This window comes from Vicugna pacos, chromosome 1 (assembly GCF_048564905.1).
Source record: "Vicugna pacos chromosome 1, VicPac4, whole genome shotgun sequence".
NCBI lineage: Eukaryota > Metazoa > Chordata > Mammalia > Artiodactyla > Camelidae > Vicugna > Vicugna pacos.
In genome coordinates this window covers 16,770,334-16,792,573 of record NC_132987.1, presented here as the reverse complement: position 1 = coordinate 16,792,573, position 22,240 = coordinate 16,770,334, and the positions used below count along the sequence as shown (strand labels likewise).

General features: G+C 36.7%; 2 protein-coding genes across 7 annotated transcripts in view; both read right to left on the bottom strand.

The window, feature by feature from the left end:
* IL20RB (interleukin 20 receptor subunit beta) overlaps window positions 1-1,523 on the bottom strand; it is a 29,289-nt gene extending 27,766 nt beyond the window's left edge. The window contains exon 1 of one of the 2 annotated variants that reach the window (XM_006216070.4): window positions 1,195-1,523. In XM_006216070.4, the coding sequence (XP_006216132.1) occupies window positions 1,195-1,267 (73 nt within the window). In that variant the 5' untranslated portion in view covers window positions 1,268-1,523. The remainder of the gene's footprint in view (window positions 1-1,194) is intronic. The other variant, XM_031678073.2, reaches the window with a different exon arrangement.
* An 8,164-nt stretch (window positions 1,524-9,687) lies between these two features.
* NCK1 (NCK adaptor protein 1) overlaps window positions 9,688-22,240 on the bottom strand; it is a 69,507-nt gene continuing 56,954 nt past the window's right edge. For all 5 annotated transcript variants that reach the window (XM_072956767.1, XM_072956680.1, XM_072956727.1 and 2 more), the window contains 2 exons: window positions 12,434-13,146; window positions 9,688-10,381 (listed from right to left, as the gene is read on the bottom strand). In XM_072956767.1, coding sequence (XP_072812868.1) covers window positions 10,187-10,381; window positions 12,434-13,146 — 908 coding nt within the window. In that variant the 3' untranslated portion in view covers window positions 9,688-10,186. The remainder of the gene's footprint in view (window positions 10,382-12,433; window positions 13,147-22,240) is intronic.

Here is a 22,240-nt window from a genome sequence, read left to right as displayed (position 1 = left end):
GTTATATCTCAATTATATCTCAATTTAAAAAAAATAGGGAGAAAATGCTGACCTTTCCCCCTCTCATTCGGTCTCCCTATCTTCTCCCTCTGGCTTAGTGGAGGAGTGTTTTCCTGGCAACTTGTTTGTCCCACCAACTAATCAATTGGTCAACTAACTAACCAGTCAACCAACATGCTTAGCCTATGGTAAGGGCTGTGGGGACACCAGGAAAGATGCCCAGGCCCTGTCTTCAGACCTTCAGTGCAGGAAACAGAAGTAAATCACCGAAATAGAGTGCATGTGGTCAAGGGTAAAAGGACAGAGGTCTGGAAAGGGTCTGTAGGTGCAGGGACCCATCTGGAATCATGATGGGAAGATGGGTTTGGGATGGAGTAAGGGACTGGAGATTTTCTGGTGGGAAAATACAATAAAGGCCAGGAGGAGGAAATGAGGGTATAACATGCCAGCCGTGAAGACTCCAGCTGCATGTGGCCCATACTTGTCTCCAAGGAGTAGTGAGAAATAGGATTGGGGCTTGAATATAGAGGGTCATGAAAAAAACAGCAGATCTGAACATCATGTGCTGAGACATGGAGAACTGTGAAGGGTTTTCAGCTAGGCAGGCATAGATTTGGTTTTGAAGTCAGTTCTAGACATTTGCTAATTACCCTGGCACTGATTTGTTACCTGATTTAAACTTACACTAGAATATGTAGTTCTCAGTGTTAAAAAAGAAAAGAAAGAGAAAAAATACTCTAGACTCCCATCAACACTGCCAAGTGCCCACTACCTTAGAGTATTCAAATGAGAAATATCTCTTAAATGTGATTCGACAGGAAGACACATCAAAGGCTAAGGAGCTGCGATTTTGAAACAATAAAACACGTAGATGCAAGCAGCCAAGAGTGGAACAGAGAAACTTAAGTAATCTTACCGGCAGACAAAATGCCCCAAACCAATTTTTTTTTAAATGGTACGAAGTACTTGACTGCTACGTTTTCTGCAATGACCACAAGAGAAATCCAATTTTTAAGACTTGTACCCAATATTAAGGTTGCAAATTATGTCTTTTTATTCACATGTATTTTGTTAGATAGAGGATTTTTTAAAACAGACATAAGATGTTCGATGCATATACTGACACCTCAAACCCCAGGAAAGTATTTTTAACCTATATTTGAGTCCCAGACTATTGGCCAGATTCATACTTACCTATGAGCAAACAAGGAATCAAGGCGCAGGAAAACCACATGATAAGACTTGTCGAGATTTCTTCCAGAACCATCGTGAAGGACTGTGTTTGGCAGACTCAATTTGACCTGGAACGTTGTTTCCTTCCAGAATGAAGCACTCTGTCCATCTCAGCCATTCTTGCTTTGGAACACAGATGTTGGACCTGAGGTCTGAGTCGCTGTAACACCTGAATCACTCTGAAAAGAAGTGCCAGCCCAGACAGCTTAGAAGAGGCGGGCTGTGAAGCACTCTCCTTTCTGCCCAAACCCACGTATTGCATCAGGGGGAGTGGCCTCGAAGAGTTCCAGAGAAAGGGCAGCTCTGGGGAACTTATGAATGTGCATGGGGTAGATACCTGGACCATAGGCTCTGTCCTTGAGGACCCTGCTGGTCCCTAGAGGACCCCTTGGTAGTGAGAAGGCAAGATTATTTGATCCTCTCATCAGATAGCTATTGTCTTCCAAGTCTCCCTCTTGTGAGTACATTCAAGCTGGGTACTGATCAGCTCTTTTTGCTACATCCCTACTTCAGAAAAAGTAAAGTTAAAAAAATTTTTTTAAATATTTTTCAAAAGTCAAGAGATGAAGAATACATAACTTCATATTTGCTTGCATGTGCAAAAAGAAAATATGGACCGAGATAGAACAATTACCAAGATTATTTACCTTGGGGCAAAGAGAGTAGGGATTGGGAAGACGGAGGAGGTAAACGGGGACGAGACTCTTTGCAGTATCTTTTGTTTGAGGATTTAAAAAATTGTTTTTATTGTGGTAAAATACACATAAGATAAAATTTACCATCTTAACCATTTTTAAGTATACAGTCCAGTGGTAGTAAATACATCCAAATTGTTGTGTAACCATCACCACCATCTGTTCCCATAACTCTTTTCATCTTCTAAAACTGAAACTATATTCAATAAAGAAGAACTCCCCCTGCTTCCCTCCCCCCAGCCCCTGGCAACCACCATTATACTTTCTGTCTTCATGATTTTGACTACTCTAAGTACCTCATAAGTGTACTCATGCAGCACATGTCTTTTGTGACTGGCTTATTTCACTTAGCATAATGTCCCCAAAGTTCATCCATTTTGTAGCATATTGCAGAATTCCCTTCCTTTTAATGGCTGAATAATATTCCACATGCCACATTATGCATATCCATTCATCCATTGATGGGCATTTGAGGTGCTTCTACATTTTAACTATTGCTTTCAATTCTTGTGGTGCTGTGTATCTTTTTATACTGTTTGATTAAAGGAGGAGTGTGAGTGTGTTCCTGGAGAAGATCCACATTTAAGGACCAGCACAAGAAAAATGAAATAGGAAGATATAAGGGGAAAAAAATAGGTCAGAGAGGTGGTCCTGGGACAAACTATGGTCCTGGAAATGATGAAGCATGGAGTGATCATCAAGGGGGGTGCAGAAGAGTCACTGAATCAATCACTGGAAAATGTCTCTTGGATTTATGTTACCTAGAAGATCATTTGTAATCTCAGTAAGAGGAGTTTCCGCAGAGAATTTGGATCAGAATCCAGATGGTTGTAGGTTGAGAAGTGGATGAGAAAAGCAGTGCTCTTTTGATGTGATGGGGAAGAAAGCAACTCCATGAACCCCATTTTTATAAAATAGATACAATGTCTTGTATAATAGTTGTGGGAATTAAAGAATGCAGACAAAGCACATCAGCACAGTGCCAGGAACACAAGTCTTCACAAATGCTGTATTAACCATTTGTCATATAAATAATATTAACTATTACTTATTAATTAGGGCTTATTTGCTCTGACTGGCCCTTTGCAGGCTAACCATCTTTCAGTTTGGCCCCTGAATCAGCAAAGGCTTCTGGTTGGAGATACCCATTAGAGGGTAGTCATTAAAAGCATGGACTCTGGAGCCAGACTGTCTGGATTGGCATTCGGGCTCTTCCAGTCACTAGTTGTGGTTTTGAACAATTGTTTTAGTGTCCTCATCTGTATATTGACCTCATCATGGTCAAGAACACTTGGTGCATGCTCTCCTTGATCCCTGAACTCCATACACATTTCCATATATTATGTAACTTTTTAAATGAGGACACATCTGAAATTTACTTACTGTAGATCTTAGAGCTAGTCGGGGATGGAGACAGGCATTCTGACAGAGATCTGCCTAACTCCAAGTTCTTTTCACTCACCTTACTGCCTTCCAATTAGCACCAAAGGAGGGCTCACAATGTGTTTGAGGGACATAAAACAGTGAGTGAGTGATCTAGAAGATTAACAAAAGGTTTAGATAACAGACAGACCTCAATACGGAATTCCAAGGATGTATCCATTTAGATTTGGATAGAAGAGATGAGTTTGTAGTTCAGCATTCCAACTGGGCGAATGGCATGGGCAAGGCCCAAGGATGGAAATGTTGAAGGGAAAATAGACTAAGGATGAAAACGAAAAGGAAAGTAAACAGAAAATGGGAGAAAGATCAAGATTCATTTAGTTATGCTACGGGGGAAGAAGGAAAGTTGTTCACCAAAACTCGAGGTCTTAAGATAGTTAGCTCAACTAGGCCTAGGTCCCCGTCAGGATGCCCCTGCCCAGAACTGCCATGTTGACAAGGCGATACTGCCTGCCAACTCTTCACAAGCCACTGCAAGGAGTCTCTGTCCTGGGCTCAGCACACCTCTAAGGGCACTGAAGGGTAATGCTACCTGCCTGCCACAAGCTTTTGAATGACAGTCCCTCTCAGGACTGGCTGATGAATCAACAAGGCACTCAAACCAGCCACCTCTGCAGGAGCCATGCCATTGAGTGAGAACTTCTTAAGGGCTATACCTCACCTGCTAGCCTCTACCCTTGCCTGGACATCCCCAACTCTGATCTTGCCTTTCTCTTCTGGCTTTGAGGAATTTCTCTTTCTATACACTCTCATCAGCTGGTTGTGATCTTTTGTCTGTGCAGCATGCCAAAACCAAACTATCCTAACCTGCTGCCTGCATCAATTTCCACTGCCTTCCAGAGCTGAAGATGATCAATCATCCATGTATGCAGATGCACTGGTGGAAGAATGAAGCTATTTCCTAACATAAGGTAGTCTAGAAATATGAATTTTTTTTCCTGTTACACTATTTGCCATTAATTATGGAAAGAAAAGGAGACACAAGGTTTTCATGGAAAGGTACAGAGTAGGGAGGGATAAAGGAGGTTGATGGTCAAGGAAGACTCCTAAGCTCTCTGAGCCCCATAAGGTTGGGACTAGAATTAAGCAAGAGAGGCACCAGGGCAAAAAATTTGAGGCACTCACTCTTAGAGTTGTGCAAGTGCAGGGTAGGTCCTGGTGCTGACATGGACTACATGGTTAATTAATTTCAATAACCCTTCCTTGTCCTACTTAAAACAGAATAGTTCTCTTCCCTTTACCAAGATTCCTAAATATCTATGCCCTGTGTTTTAGCATCTGACATTTAATTGTAACCCGCTCTCAATTTTTTTTTCCTGGAAGTAACACAACACAGGGTATTTAAACAGTAGCATTCTCCTTGTCTTAGATTCTTCTAACTCCCACTTCCACTGAATCTGCTCCAGGTATCACTTCCACAAACTTTCAAGCCCTGGTTTTCAGGTTTCTTGCAGCCCTTCTCTGAACATATTTTACTTTTTCAGTTTCCTTCCTAGTTTATTGTCTGGCCACCAGTGAAGAATTTAACCTCCCTTAATCTCAATTCTTTCCTTAGGGTGTGATGAATGAAAACCCTTGTCTGTCCAGCTGTCCTTCTTCCTATAGTTGTAACTGGCTCTTTTCTATGCGACATTCTCCCAACAACTCCCCTTAAGATGGAGAATCAGGCCTTACTCAGAATTGCACTTTGTAGTTAAAAGTTCCACATTTAAATAAAACAAATACCATTTTATTCAATCTTCAAATTTGAAAAATAGAAACAATATTCTGTAATAGTGAAGATCTTAATGTAATGTTCAAATGATTTTGGTTGCTGTATTTTCACTTTCACTCATTTAATCCTAGTCATCAGTGATTTTATTAAGTGAAGCATACAATGTGCTCAAGACCAATTTAACCAGACCATCCTATACAAATTAACACCCCGCTCTCACTCTCCAACCCCTCATTCTGTTTTTTCTTCATAGCAATTCTCCATCAGGCATAACACCACTAGAAATGTAAGTTTTACGACAGCTTTTGGATGACTTTGTCCGTTTTCTTCACTATCATATTGCTAGATTGGTCCAGCACCTGCGCAAATATTTGAGGTGAGTTGGTTGGATGCTGATAAATGTCTCCAAAAGCTGAACAGACACAGGATCATACACATAGATGTAACAGAGAAAACATACTTTTCTTATCAATACCAAGTAATTAGTATATGCCCTGATGAAAACAGTATTTGTTTTCTATATCCTCTTACCTATAGTCTAGAAAACATACCAAAACAAGTAAAGGTTTGTCATTACTTGTTCTGAGAAAAGGCATGCTTATTCAGGGATTAATTTCTCTTACAAGTGTTCAAAAAATATCAATAACCATGCCAGTGTTCAACCTAAAACAGACAGCACTTCAGTCTCATTCTGGAATCCACCTATCCCCGTAATTTCCCCAAAGCTATTTGCAAATTTTCTACAGAGTTTAAGATATTATCTTAGCCTAGAGATTTATTTAAAGCAATTATCTTAACTACCTTAGATGTTTATTTTTGTCTAGTTTTAATGTTTGTTTTCCTGTTTGAAAGTCATTATCATTCCATGAGGTACAAGAAAACACAGAGAGAGAAAATTGAGTACTCTTTGTCTTCTGCAGCTGTAACTACAAATAAAACTTGCAACGTTATTCCAAAATAGTGAGACCAGCTTTTCCATGAGCTTTAAAAACAGCTTAAGAAGTAATTTGAGTGGAAAACATTTAAAAATCAGCCAGTCCTAAGTAAATTAAATGTTTGCGCTAAGCCATTGCAGGCATTGCAGGCCAATTCTGATGTTTCTGAGATAGTGAAAGTGCTCTGGCCAACAAACATATTCTCAAAAAAGACACTTTGGTTTAAAATATTTACCTCTGAGAACACGGCCAATGATAACTAAAACTCCTACTCCTGCTCTTCAAAACCTCACCATACCCAATTTATGTTCTACTTATTAAACAAGTCTCAGCAAACTCTATATACTTTCAAAAGAATCACTCATTAGTAAACTAGGAAAATACATTTCAGTTCTTCAGTCATTTGGTTTTAGGTCATGTAGCAGCAAGAAACTGAGGTGTGCAGTATGCATAGCATTCTGGTTTGTAAGCGTTTAGAAGTTGAGTCATATAAACTTGCTTAACAAAAAGAACCAGTTTATCAGAAGAGAGGAGCTCCTACACCTTGCCTTGCAATAGAATAAAATATTGGTTTTCCACAGCTGTAATATGGCATTTTCAAAAAGTCCACTGGATGCTATTCCAAACATAAAACGAGGAAGTCATCTACCCTTTATCAAATGTGCTTTGTTAGAAGTGACTTCAGTTGTGAAGCCATTCGAAAACAGTTAAAGGATACAAGATTACAAAGGATCCCTTTATCTTCCAGCAAAATGTGAAAGTGGGAACATTAAAGCATGCTGTAACGCTACATTGCTAATTCATTGACATGTTTCTGAAAAGTGAGTTTCCAGATTCCAAACCAAAAACTCCAAGTTACAGGAAAAACAGGAAGTAACAGTAACTGCACTTGGAGATTTGAACTAGGGAGATAAAGGATGGGAAAGAGACTTATTTACACTAGTTTAACTTTTTTTACCTAGTGCATTGGTAAAAATAAAAGGACCATCCGTACTACCTGGTAGTCACTTTGCAGGAATTCAAATTCAGTATTATCAGCTTCTCATTTTTCAGGAGAAACCAGAACTCTGAGTTTTATGTGAAATATCTCGATTTTTAAATGTTAACAATTTATTTTTTTAAGCAGTGTGTGTTGAACTGCATTCCTATTTGGTTGTATCTTGAGCAGGGCACCTTGCAAGATAGGGGAAGGGTAGTGGTGGTAAGCTTTGGGCTTCAAAACAACAAAAGTGGCTGTGCTTGCCAGGGGAAGAGGTGCCTTTTCCTGATTCTCACAAAGGTACCCACACAGATGGAAGTGGCCCTGCTTCTTGCAATCTTGGATTAGATGACAGAATTAAAGCATTAACACTGGAGACAACTTATATGCCATTAATCTGTCCACATATCCATGAGGATAACATTCTAACAACTCAAGTTGCTCATCTGCTAGGCTTTCTATTCTTCCAGCAATGGCAATGGATCGCACTTAGGCCTCCTATTTTATTAAGTGATGTATCTGTGACACGCTACCTTTAATAGTGCCAGGTGCCTTGTGTTCCTGTGTATCAATGATGTGTGAACATTCAGCTGAACTTAAGGACTTATGACCAAGTAACAGATACAGCAGCAATGGCTTTCCGTTGCTGAGTTTATGTAATTCCAAGATTTGGAGAAGTTATTTGTAGATGTGGTTTGGGTAGGGAAATGTGTGTTATGAAATTTAAATTGATAGTTAAGCATCTCTTCACAGGTGGAAGAAAATTTCTCTAACACTGCTCTTCCTAGGATTCTCCTCCTGGTCTAAAAACAAGCACACAGAGGCCAATGTGTCATGATACAGGGTATACCAGGCTTGGAATAAAGTAACTTGGTTTCTAATACAAGTCTTGCTACTAGCTAGCTATATAGCTGTTTTCTAAGATAGTTCTAGTTCTTAAGAAAATTAATTCATGCTTTTTAAAAAGTCATTGATGTAAAGGTTGGTTTAAGACCTTAAAAAACTGATAAAATGTTAAAAGTACAAAATTAACTAGTTTCCAGTGAGGTTTTCATCACATAATAAGAAGAGTACACAATAACTATTATTGGTACACATGGACTATCTAGGAATTCTCTGGTTACCATAAATCTAATTATGGCACAGAAATATGCATTCTTCCAGTGCTACTCCATTCCTAGCTACTGTCTCAAAATACTTAACATCAGCTCAGCAGGGGTTTGCTATAAATAGCTCATGTCTGTGACATAAAATATTAATTGCTCTCCCTTCCTCCTTTTTTTAAAACATACATCCATTTTTTAAATAAGACTGAAGGGGGGGGGACCAAAAAGAGATGGAAAATAAAAAGAAAGCATCATCAAATATTGGTTTAAAATGAAAAAGATGTTTACTACCAGTCATTTTACAACCACTTTAAACTATTTCCTTCAATTTATACTCAAGTGATTCTATAACAAAAAAGAAAGGTAAGCATACATTTTGTTTCCATTAAATTTGCCTACTAATTCTCACCTTAATAAACAAAGGGAGGCTGAGAAAGATAAGTGAAATATGAATCAAAAGGTTTTAAAAGCAGATGTAATGAAGATAAAAAATTGTATATCAATGTCTTAATCATATTTACTGACTGCTGTTGCTTAGTGGGAGAAGCCAGGGCTGCCACCCAGTGGCAATGTAAAACTAAATGATTTAAAGTTTTAGAGAATTAAACAAACATTTAAAATAAAACACATTTTAAAAACACCAAAATCAAAAACCTCACGAATTAGATGACTTTAATTTTAACATCAATAATTCTGGTGTCTTGTATATAACATGTTAAAGAATAGAAATATTCATTTGCCTAGGCGGTATTAGGGACATTTTTCAAAATCTCGTATGACCTCCTACTGTTTACTAAGTTCTGTGGTTTTAGCAGGTGTTTTTAATTAAAACATTGACGGTTACCTTGCTTAAATTAAACCTCCAGAATTTATAATGGGGGGAAAGGTGTGACCATAAACTACAACTGGACAGAACCTACAACCTACAGAAGTAGATTCAATACTCTACAGTAGCCTCTCTGTACACCCGAACTTCTGCTTGATAACCAAAAACATAATAGAAGGACCTGTAAAAATAAAATCCTAAAAATAATTTTTCCTAACCATTAGCTTTTCCTCGGGTATACATCAATTTGATTGTCCCAGTCAACAAAACTCAAAAGCTAAAAGATGAAAATGAAAATAGTATAAATATTATACCTGATAATTACTGATGTTTAGGAGGGGAGGGATGAGGGGGAGCCAAGTATCTCATTGCCTCCTACTTGCTCAAAATTTGGCCAGAGCTTTTTTCACACTGACAGAGATACAACATATTCAAATACAAGACACTCTGATAAAATAACACTGGGGAAAAAAATAACACTAGAGCCTCTATTTATAGTTTGAAAAGCTAAATATCTCAGAGACTGCTTTATTCTTTTGAATAACCAGATGAGAGAGAAGCACAAAAAAAAAAAAAAACTTAGGAATTTAGAGATTTTTGTTTCCAACAGCTGTAAATCTAAATTGTTCAAGGTATGTTTTCTAACCTGTCCCATGTGTTTTGCTTTACACTGAAGATGAATGAATTTTGAAAATAATAGCAGACACAACATACTTTATATTTACAGTGGCTTGTGACAAATACAATACCTGAAAATAATTTCCAATTTTCCATTTATTATTGCTATTTAGTCACAGAAAAGATTATCAACTCTCCAAGAAATGTATTTTAGCATATGCCATATATTGATATAACTGATATAATTTTATATGAAGACCATTGCAAAAGTAACTAAGGTGGTGCCCTTATAAGGAAATAAAGGAAAGGCAATAAAGAAATTTTTCCATATAAAGATTTCTGATCTGCATCATTTTTAAAATATAAAACCTTAATATTAGAAGCAAAGAGAAAAACAGCAAAGAAAACAATAAAACAGAAGACCAAAGATAAGAAATTGCTCTATGCAGATGCTTGGCATATGTAGTATATATGTATGAGCTGAATTATAATAAAAATACTTATATACTATATAGTCAATTCTCATATAGAGTTAGAGACAGCAACTTCCAGTCAAGGATGACTGGGCTGATATTTTCTCAGTCTTCAATTACATGACGAATTAAAACTGTGTAGCAGTCACTTCTGGTCAGCAGTATCATGATAAATGCTTGATAAGATACAATTTTTCTCCTTGTTCACTTGTAAAAATTGGTGCCTTTTTGTAATGTTCTACAAGTTCTTCCATGGTGCTGAATTTACGCTGCCCAATGCAGTAGACAGTCTCTTTTAGTTGGACTTTAAAATGTTTGTTTTTCCCTTGTGCTTTTAGTGATACTGAGAAATCATTTGGCTAAAAGAGAAAAAAACATGTCAGATAAGCATTTTGAAAGACATCTATTAGTATTTCTATATTAAACTAATAATAGCTAAAACTTGAGCACTAAGTATGAGGCACGATGCTAAATTATTTACATGAATTATCTATCTCCTTTATTCCTCAAAACAAACCCATTTTACAGTTGAAAAAAATCAAGGTTGAAGAGAACTAAGTTACCCAAGATCATCCATTAACAAAAGAGAGTTAAAAAAAAAGATCCAGGATTCAAATCTAAGAAGTCAGACTCCAAAGTCTCTTAACGAATACTCTCTACTTAATGCCCAGGGCAAATTCTTCAGTTTAACATCTCAAGTGTAAGAGCTATCTTCTCTCCATTCGGACTACTGGAGAAACACACGAGAAAGTCCAAGACATCTACCCCTTTCAATTAGTAGCTAACAGTAGCGGTCTTACAGAGTAGCTGACATAATAGTCTGAATTCTCAAAGATGAAGGACACAGAAATGAGAACTAATATAAATGCTAGTAAAAGGATATAAAGTCAAATGTCTACAAGGGGCAAAAAAGAAATGTAGGCAAGGGATAGGGTGGCTATGGGGAACAACAGTGCGTGGCCAGTCTAAAGGAGGTGGCTGGCCACTTAGCTAGCTGCAATTGTTGCCTTGCAGGAATATGGCTCAATGCTGACAGGCCTTCCAATTTTAAAAGGGAAGTCTGATGTCTAAATTTTTCTAATAAATATCCCAATATTTAAATGCTGATAATGAATTAAAATGTTTAAAAAACACTCTGCAGGTCAAAAAAAATGCCTATTTGAGACCTCTACTTTTAAAATTCTACTACTAAAAATAATGGTATATTTTGGTTAATAAAATCTATGCTTAATTACCCACAAGAAAATATACAGTACTCTGTAACCAAGCTACTTCCTTAGTCTTCTTTTTTCTTAACCTAACATTCTTTTATATTGTTTATATCAACCACAGAAGTGTCTTATGCAGTACTGCCAAAGTTTCAAACAGTAGGTTTCCTGGAAACATCCTATACTAATGGTTATTAATCACCCACTCCAGGGTCACTGCCTTCCTAACCTCACCACCCACTGCTTGTCTTGGAAAGCAGGGTCAGGTCAGGCATCTAACAGAAAACAAATCCCACCCACTTCTCCCTGTCATCAAGCACCTGTTCTTCCTGAGGGGTTATGTACAGCCCTCCGTTCACTGAACTTCACATTGGGCAGTTCAATTAATTTCAATCTTGCCCTCTCTCCCTTCCTCTCTCCCCTACACGCACGCACGCACAGGTTTTCCTCTTTCAACCTTTTTGTACAATCACACATTCACTTTTGTACAACTACATATACACAAAGCCAGTACTAATTATGATTTTAAAAGTGGAAAGGAGTGATATCCTTTATCAAGGAAAGCTAAAGACCATTTTAAAGGGAAATGAATATCATCAAATTCTAATATCCTGGATAGAACCCAAGAGAGTCCACATAGCTACTTCCTTATTCAATTTTTATGGTTTTATAGTTTTACCAGTATTAGGACAGAATTTATCTTCTATTGCAGATGCACTTCAAATACAGTGCATGTTTAAATGGATTTCTGGGGTACATAATAAGTACACCCAAACAACCAATTTATACAGAAAACTCAAATATCAATTTTTTAAACTTATGGATTTCTGTTATTGTAAGGATGACAGTGCACCCAATATGCAATTGAAGAATGTTTTCCCAGTTTGGTCTGCTGCATTGTTCTACTCTCAGCAAAGAAGCCAGTGTTCGATTTTCTTCATTTTTCAGTTTAATGCAACAGAGAATATTTCAGGAAGGCAAAACCAGCTGAACTAGACAAGGCCAAATAATCCAGTGTGGGATTATACTTCAGTAAACATAAATACACCTGGAAAGAATATTGACTTTTGCTCAGAATATTTATGCTTATATCCCAACTTACTACCATCTGGTTAATTTTAGGAAAGCCACTTAACCTCTGCAATCTTCTATTTTTTTAATAGTCAGAGCTCTATTTCCATTTACCTTTGAAAACCAACTTACCGAAGATTCACTATCACGAATGAGGAAATCACCTTCGTGCCCTCTTTCATTTAATGCCATCTCTGCTTGGTGCCTGGTCACTTTCCCATAATACCATGGATTGCCAGCAAATTTTCCAGTGAGTGAAGGCCTAATGTAATCACACTGTGGAGGCGATGGTTCCAAACCTGAGGTTAAGGGATTATTCTGCATAATGGTAACATAGTTTTTTGGCACCAGACCAACCATTCCATTGATCTTCCTGCATTTCCACCACTCGGGGTCATTTTCAGGTTTTTCAATAACATCCATTATATCTCCTTTTTCAAAATTAAGCTCTTCATCGTTGGACGAGCTGAATGGGTAGAGCGCCTGTACCACGTGTAACACTTGCCCAGTATTTAGGTTATTGACGACTGCTGCTAATTTCTCTGACAAAGAACCCACATGGTCACCCAAAGGACTGTCCCCTTCCTCGGTTACATAGTTTGAAGGGAACCATCCAACTTGTCCATTGTAGCTACCCCGCCACCACCCATCACTGCATTTCTCCATGACGATCACCTTCGTTCCTTTTATCAATGATAATTCATCCTCTCTCTCGGCCATGTAGTTAAATTTCACATAAGCAGGCATGTTGAGGTCATAGAGACGTTCCCCTGGGTCAACAAAGCTATCATCAGCAGGAGACGCAGAATCTGGCACACTAGGCTTTCTTTTCACTTTTCCAATGCCTGTATAAATAAAAAGGGGTAATGAGAAGAGAATATAAAATGATAATCAAAACACCAACTTATTAATTATATAAAAATGGATCTCCAACTCTGTAATTCTTTTAAGCCTTTTAACTAAGGTAACAAATCCCTCCCTCCCTCGTTTTTTTCATTCTTTACATCCTCATGGCTTCTTCTTCTTCTTTTTTTAAATTTTTTTTATTGAGTTATAGTCATTTTACAAATGTTGTGTGAAATTCCAGTGTAGAGCACAATTTTCCCCTCATGGCTTCTTTATTTTATATAACTGGAGGTTTGTTCCTTCTGACCCCTTTCACAAATTCTTTCATAACCAAACACTTAACTACAGTTACTATACGACAGTTTACCTTTTTACCTTACCATCTTTTCTCGTGTCAAACGCCCTGAAATAATTGCATAACAATTATAAAGTTGCCCTAAATTAACGAATTTTCTCTTAAATGTAAATATAAGATTACTTCTCTCATATCTACAATCTAAGTACATAAAGGCTCCACCAAACCCATATTCTTGTCTTACTTCATTAACCAAGATTCTATAACTAGCTGTATAGAAATAAAACAGTAACTTAAATTACATCTTGATATGCAACATAAAATTGTAGCTATGTCTAGGTAATCCTCTCATTTACTTTCTTAGTCCCCTGACCCAGGATGCATTATTTACCTCACGTTTATTTTAAAATAATATACTGTTTACTTGCTTGTCTCCCTTCACCCGATTCACACATAAGCTCCACAAGGGCAGGGATTTTTGTTGACTGTGTTCATGAATTTAATCCCAAGGACCTCATATAGTGTTTAGTACACAGTAGATGCTTAATATATACTTGTTAAAAGAAATGAAAAAAAAATTACCAAATGATACTATTACAAATGTATGCTACATCAACTTTAGCCAGGCATTTTCACTGCTGCTTACTTCTTAACACAAGATTTTGTGTTCTACTTTTATTGAGAAAAGTAAGGCATTCCTAGGTAAAATTTCTCAAATACCTTCTATCTCAAAATTCTTTCTAATTACCCTTATTCTTTTTCTTCTCCCAAGTTTCCAACTTTTGACCCTTTTGGGTTCTGAATACCATCTTCCCTGCCTCTTTTTGGGACCCTTAGGCATCCTTGTTTCCCTCCCATTCATTCCTTTCTATTGTCTAAAAACACACGTAGATCACTTCTATTCCAAAATAAAGTTACACCAACTCTACTAATCCTTTTAAACGACACCATTCTTTAGAAAGCTGTCTTCCCTTTTTCTTTCATCTTTTTCACTACTCACTCGCTCACTCCCAACTCCTTATAATCTGGTCCTCTATCTCCACCAAAACTACTCAACTAAAACCATTCTTATGAAAGCTGTGTCATCTATTCATTGTCAAATCAGCTCCTATTAGAGCCCCTCAGTCTTTTCAAACTCTCTACACAGCAGTCAAGATCCCAGATTACTCTCTCCAACATTTTCTTCTTCTATAACTTTCCTGAGAGTCTCCTGTTTTCCCTACTGACCTGTTTAAATACTCGTGTTCCTCTGTCTAGGCTTCTCTAAATCTTGTTATAAAATTGCACTGTACTTGTTTACTCGCCCATCTTAATAAAAGAGTGAGATTCCTGGGGGCAGTAAACTGGATCTTACTGCCTTATATTTCCAGCACTTAGAAGTAACTATATTAGTAACAGGAACAAAGTGATTGTTTGCTGAAAAAATTAGTGAATGATCCCTTAGTTGAAAGTGCTTCCCAAGATGCCATGCTTGGACTTAAATTCCAGGGCTTTATCCCTCCAAAAGAGTAATTAATGAGTTGGTGAATACTGTTAAAATCAACTTTTGCAGAACTCCAGAATCTAGTAAAAAACTTACAAAAACTAGGGCAAGGCTTATATAAGAAAGAGACTGCTGCTCTGTAGTAAGAGAGAATTGTGGCATTTTAAGTTGCCTGCCTAACATCTTCCCAAATCAGTGGTGGCTGTGAGAACAGCAACCTGAACTCATAATGCCGAGACAGCAACACAGTTCCTATTCACAAAGATTTGTAATTGTGGGTTTCAACCTGTCTGGCAGCTACCTGAAGGACCAGCAACAATGGCTTGCCTTGATTTCGCTTGACTTGCAGCATCCCAATGGCTAGGGTGTCTTTTGCTGAAATCATTTAATTGATGCAGCAGCCTAGGGCAAGAAACAATAACTAGGACAAAGAACAGACTGAAAACTCTGGGAAGGAAAAGTTTGAGAAAGGATATACAGAGGGTAATAAGGGCTTTTAAAAGCCCCTGTGTATACCAGAAAATCACAAAAGCCACACACATAGCCAGAGCTGGGCACATGTTCAGCAAAGACCTAAGGAGACCCTAAGCTTTCACCTATGGCTGACCTTCAAGCTGTGAAAAAGCAGTATGTAAAGTCTACAGCATAGTTGTAAATGGCCTGGCTAAGTAAGCATTGAAAGAGTGTTCCTTTTTCCTTTTGGTTTCAGGTGTTTAAGAAAACTCTATCAAAACACTAGCTGACCACTAAGCAAACAGAACACAGATTTCAGTAGTCACACAATGACACAGATTTCACAAAATAGTTTAGAGAAGTCACTGAACAAGCAAACAAAACAACCCAGAATAAGAAGCAACAATAAACCATAGGTACAAGATAGAATCTGATGCTGAAAGAAAAAACTGCCAATCAAGAATTCTACATCCAGCAAAACATCCTGTAAAACTGAAGTCAAGACACTCTCAGATAAACAAAAACAGACGGAGTTTGTCACACTATACCTGTGATATCAAAAAAAAAAAAAAAAAAGCTAAAGAGAGTCCTCCAGGTTGAAATGAAAGGACATTACACAGTAATTTGAAGTCATATGAAGAACAGTAGTAAAGGTAACTACATCTGTAAATATAAAAATGAGTAGTATTGTATTTTTAGCTTTTAAGTCCTCTTTCATTCCTATATGATTGAAGATGCAAATGAGCAGATTGTTGCATACTACTGAAGTTAAGTTTGTATTAATTCAAACTTGACTGTAAAAGTTAAGATGTTAATTGTAATCGACAGGATAATCACTAAGGAAAAACTAAATACATACTAAAAGAAATTAGAAGGGAACAAAATATACATCATTAAAAAATCAATTATAAAAGACAGTAATAATAGAAAGGAGGAGAAAAAAGGTATAAGACATTAAAAAAAACAGCAAAATAGCAAAAGGCATTCTTTATCAGTAATTTCTTTAAATGTTGGATTAACAGGCAAAGATTGGCAGAATGAATTAAAAACTACAATTCAATTCTATGCTATCTGTAACACACTCAACTTTAGATTTAAAGATGCAGACAGGTTTGAAAGTGAAAGGATTAAAAAAAAGATATTCCATGAAAACGGTAACCAAAAGAGAGCACATTTTAAGACAAAAGCTGCTGCAGGAGACAAAGAAGGACATTGTATGTTGAGGAAAAAAATAAATCTATCAAGAAGATATAACAATATAAATACATACACACCTAACAACAGAACCCAAAGACATATAATAAAGCAAAAAATGACAGAATTAAAAGCAGAAATTGACAGTTCTACAAGAGAGTTGGAACCAAACTCCTGCAGGTACCGAGGAACAAATGTACTATCCAAAGGAATGCTAATCAAAGTACCAACACCCCTTTTTTGCAGAAATGTAAAAATTTGATCATAAGCAAATGACACATGGAATTGCAAGGGACCCCAAATAGCCAGAACAATCTTGAAAATGGAAAACAAAGTTAGAGGACTCACACTTTCCAATTTCAAAACTTACTACAAAGCCACAGTAATCAAACCGAAAAGACAGTCTACGGATGGGAGAAAATATCTGCAAACAATGCAACTGACAAGGGCTTAATTTCCAGAATATACAAACAGCTCATACAACTCAATAACAACAACAACAAAAAAACCACCCAATCAAAATACAGGCAGAAGACCTACATAGACATTTCTCCAATGAAGGCACACAGATGGCCAATAGGTACATGAAAAATGCTCAGTTATCACTAATTATCAGAGAAATGCAAATCAAAACTACAACGAGGTATCACCTCACACCAGTCAGAATGGCCATCATTAAAAAGTCCACAAACAATAAATGCTGGAGAGGATGTGGAAATAAGGGAACCCTCCTACACTGTTGGTGGGAATGTAGTTTGGTACAGCCATACAGAAAACAGTATGGAAATTTCTTAAAAAACTAAAAATAAGACCTTTTCCATTTCCATTCTTCTTTTATTGCTTAGTTTTTCACTTTCAAGAGATGACATGGATTTTTTTCTGGTTAACTGTATTCATGTTTCTTAACTGTTTTGCAACACTTTCTTACTTCAGTATTTCTGACCCCTCTTGAGGATTTACATGCACAACAAACTAATTTGGGAAAAGAAGGTGTTTAGGACTTGGTTCTGTAGTCGGTTCTCCACAAAATTTGAAAGTGAGGGAAATTATTACCCTCTTAGAGTTAAATTATAAAATCGATAAAGATATACAAGCTACTGAATCTGTACATCACCTTGGGTAGTACAGCCATTTTAACAATGTTGATTCTTCCAATCAAAGAACATGGATTCTAAAAATAGAGTTATCATATGATCCAGCAATCCCACTTCTGGGCATATTTCCAGATAAAACCTAACTCAAAAAGATACAAGCACCCCAATGTTCATAGCAACACTATTTACAATAGCCAAGACATGGAAGCAACCTAAATGCCCACTGACAGATGAATGGATAAAGAGGATGTGGTGACATACACACAATGGAATACTACTCAGCCATAAAAATGAAATAATGTAGTAACACAGTTGGACCTAGAGATTATCATATTAAGTGAAGTCAAACAAAGACAAATACCATATATCACTTATACATGGAATCTGAAAAAAAAAAGACACAAATGAACTTATTTACAAAACAGAAACAGACTCAAAGATACAGAAAACAAACTTAAGGTTACCGGGAGGAAAACAGGTGGAGAACGTTAAATTGGAAGTTCGGGATTTGCAGATACTAGTTATTTTCTACTATATAGAAAATAGATAAATGAGGTCCTACTGTATAACACAAGGAACTATATTCAATCTTGTAAAAACCTATAATGAAAAATAATATGAAAAGAAATTATATATATATATATAAAACTGAATCACTATGCTGTATACCAGAAACTAACACAACATTGTAAATCCACTATACTTCAATTAAACATAAAAAATTTTTTTTAAAGCCCCAGTAATCAAAACAGTGTGGTACTGGCATAAAAGGAGACACAAACAGACCAATGGAATAGAATCGAGAGTCCTGAAATAAACCCATACACCTATGGTCAACTAACTTTTGACTTTCACCATGACAAGGGTGCCAAGACCATTTAGTGGGGGAAAGAATAGTCTCTTCAACAAATGGTGCTGGGACAACCGGATATCCACATGCAAAAGAATGAAGTTGGATTCCAACTTCATACCATGTACAAATATTAAGTCAAAATGGATAAATGACCCAAATATAAGAGTTAAAACTTAAAAACTCTCAGAAGAAAACACAGGGAAAAGTCTTTGTGACCTTGGATTTAGCAATGGATTCTTACACTAGACACCAAAAACACAAGTAACCAAAAAAAAAAAAAAGATAAACTGTACTTTATTAAAATAAAAAACACTTGTGCAAAGGACACTATCAAGAAAGTGAAAAGACAACCTACAGAGTTAGAAAATAATATCTGAAAGTTGTAATTCTGATAAGGGTCTATATCCACAATATATAAAGATCTCTTAGAACCCAACAACAAAAAGAAAAACAACCTGTCTCAAAAATGGGCAAAGGACTTGAATAAATAATTATCCAAGGAAGATACACAAATACCCCAAAAAGCACATGAAAAGATGTTCAACATCATTAGTCATTAGGGAAATGCAAATCGAAACCACAATGAAATATCACTTCACATCCTACTAGGATGGCTATAATAAAACCAAAACAAACCAAACCAAAAAAAAAAAAAAAGTGTTGGTGGGAAATAGAGAAACAGGAACCCCTCTTACACTACTGGTCAAAATGTAAAATGATGTGGGAAACAGCTGATGGTTCCTCAAAATAATAAACACAGAACTACCATAATTTCACTCCTAGGTATACACCCAAAAGAAGTGAAAATAAGTATTCAAACAAATACTTGTATACAACTGTTCATAGTCTCGCTATTCACAATAACCAAAAGAAAGAAACAACCCAAATATCCATCAACAAATGAATGGATAAGCAAAATGTGGTATATCCATGTAATGCAATGTTATTCAGCCATAGAAGGGATGAAGTAGTGATATCTACTACAACATGGATGAACCTCAAAACAGTATGCTAAGTGAAAGAAACCTGACACAAAAGGTCACATGTTGTATGATTCCATTCATATGAAATAATATAATAGAATAGGTAAATCAATACAGACAGAAAGCAGATCAGTGGTTGCCAGGGGCTGAAGGAGAGGAGTAATGGGAGTGACTCTTTAATGGGAACGGGGTTTCCTTTTGAGGTGATGAAAATGGTTTGGAATTACATGTGATGGCTGCACAACACTGTTAATGAACCAAATACCACTGAGCTGTACTCTTTAAAATAGTTAACTTCATAACTTTTACCTCATAAAAATTATTTTCTTAGAAGATTCCCACATCAAATCCTTAAAGTCATTTGTCCTTTCTGCCAACACTTTCCATTTCCACTTTTCATGTGCTAGTTCAGGGCTATGTTGTTGCGCTTGAGCCTTCACTACCCTGTAACTAGTTTTTTGTTTGTTTTTAACTAATCCAATCTGTCCCACTTCAACCCATCAACCACAACAAGAAGTTAATCTTCTTATATTATAGCTACAATCACATGACCCTATTGCTCAAAGGCCAAGAGTGGTTCTCCTACCTGTCAAATTAAGAGAAATACTCTGCCTAGGATCTACAGCAGTCTTCAGGATGTCCTCAAGCCTTCCTTTCCAGGCTTATAGACTACTGAAAACAGCACAGACCTTGAATTAGCCTTTGGGTTCAAATCCCAGGTATGCTACTTATTAACTGTGGAGCTATTTCACTTTTCTGAGTCCAGAAATGGAAGAAACAGCACAAGAGTTTTGTAAGAACTGAATAAAATAAAGCATAGTACACAGAGTAAATGTTAAATAAAAGCATCTTTCTATAATGCCCTGCACTGAAACTGCTCTACATTTAATAAAAATGGGCCACTTAAACCCCCTGAATTAGATGTTTCCACCTTCATGACTTAAGTTTACCTTGTTTGCTAATTTCTTCCCAAAACTTTATTAAAACTTTTGTCTCTCAAAAATCTACCCACTCAAGAAGTGTGGGTTTTTATTATTTTAACTTTATTATTTTATTCACCTTCCTGCTTCGTGTTTCTCAACATCCTTCATTTCTCACCGTCACCCCTAATGACATGTAAGCTCTCCTTTTTTTAAGCACCCCAGCACCTTGTACTTCTGAGGTACTTGTATGTTAGAATTTCCTGTGTTTGCCTTTTAAGCCCATCTACTAGAGTGTAAGCTTCCAGAGAAACATTTCAATGCCTCACTCATTTTTTTGCATTTCCTAGACTATTTAGAACTGTATACACAGCTGATGCTCAATAAATGTTTGTTAACTTGATTAAACTGAATGCTGGTATAAGCAAATATAAAATTTTAAACCTGAAAATAAAGGCTAGTTTCAAAATGTTTTTCTTTTGATTCTGAAAAAATATAATGTCTAAGATGAATTATATACCTTGTCCAAAAAAAAGAATAAAGAGTTTTTAGACAGACCCAACTACTAAAGTCCCAAGTGAGAAAACACCAGAACAACCTATTTTGATCTTTGAGGCCAGAAACAGTTCAGAGAAAGAACATAAGCTTAGAATATTTGTTTTCTATGCAACACAAAGCCCTCTGTGATCTCTCCTGTGAGAATGACTTCATACTTGTTCAACTAATGCTACAGCTATACAAGCTCCTCAGTTACAAAAAACCTCATGCTCTTTCAAGGCTCTAAGACTTGGCACATGATGTTTTTTGCCTAAAACACTTGCCATTCTCATTCTTCAAGACTCAGTCGAAGTGTCTTCTCACTGAAGATTTCTCTCTCTCTCTCCAAAGTCGATGTACTCCTCCTTCGTACCACTACTTTGATCTACAAGTATTTTTACTGTAACGATCAACACTATGTGTATTTCTTCCTGGAAATTAAAAACCATGTTTTTACCACCTCTTTAACTCTCTCCAGTGCCTGGCCCACATAGTGTTGCTGTTTATCATGTGAGTGACTAACAAATACACGCATGATTGACAGTTTGTTTTATCCCTGCTGACAGATCTCTGGGAAGGACCTATTTGTTGCCCTTCCACTGCTAAAAAACAGTCTTTCAAATCTCAAGTTATCAGTGAGAGAATAGATGTAAAAGTACTTTATTAGTATCTATTAATTTCTCAATTATGTTACAATCAGCAACAATTAGATCACTCCACAACCAGAAGGCTCCCTCAGATCAATGTATTATCTTTTCTAAATTCCTCCCAACTTCACAGTTAGTTCAGCACTATCCTCCTAATCTCAGTTAGTCCCCTTTGCATCAAATCTTCCCAGTCCATTGCTTATCTGACTCTAAGCCTTTCCCTACTCTATAGTCATAATGTGTGCACTAGGAAAATTCTAACAAAAGAGACCCTAAGTTTAACTTTCAGTTCTGCTACTGAATTGGTTAATCTGACCTTGGTCAAGTTATTTAATCTTCTTCAAACTCCAGTTTCCTTGTTTCTAAAATGGTGGTGTGTAGCAAGTACCTATCTCAGAAAATATTTGTAAAGAACTTTTTAAAGTTTATAGGAAAAACACTCAGCACATAGCAGGTACTCAACCAATGGTGGTTATATTTTCCTACCTCCTAGTGCTTCTGACATTTACTTTTTCAAGAATACATAAACCTTTATTATACCAATAAATAGCTGGACCAGCCAGGGTTGGGAGGGAAATACTCAAGTCTAAGCATTGAGGACGTGCACTTTTATCATTAGCTTTGTTTAAAAAAC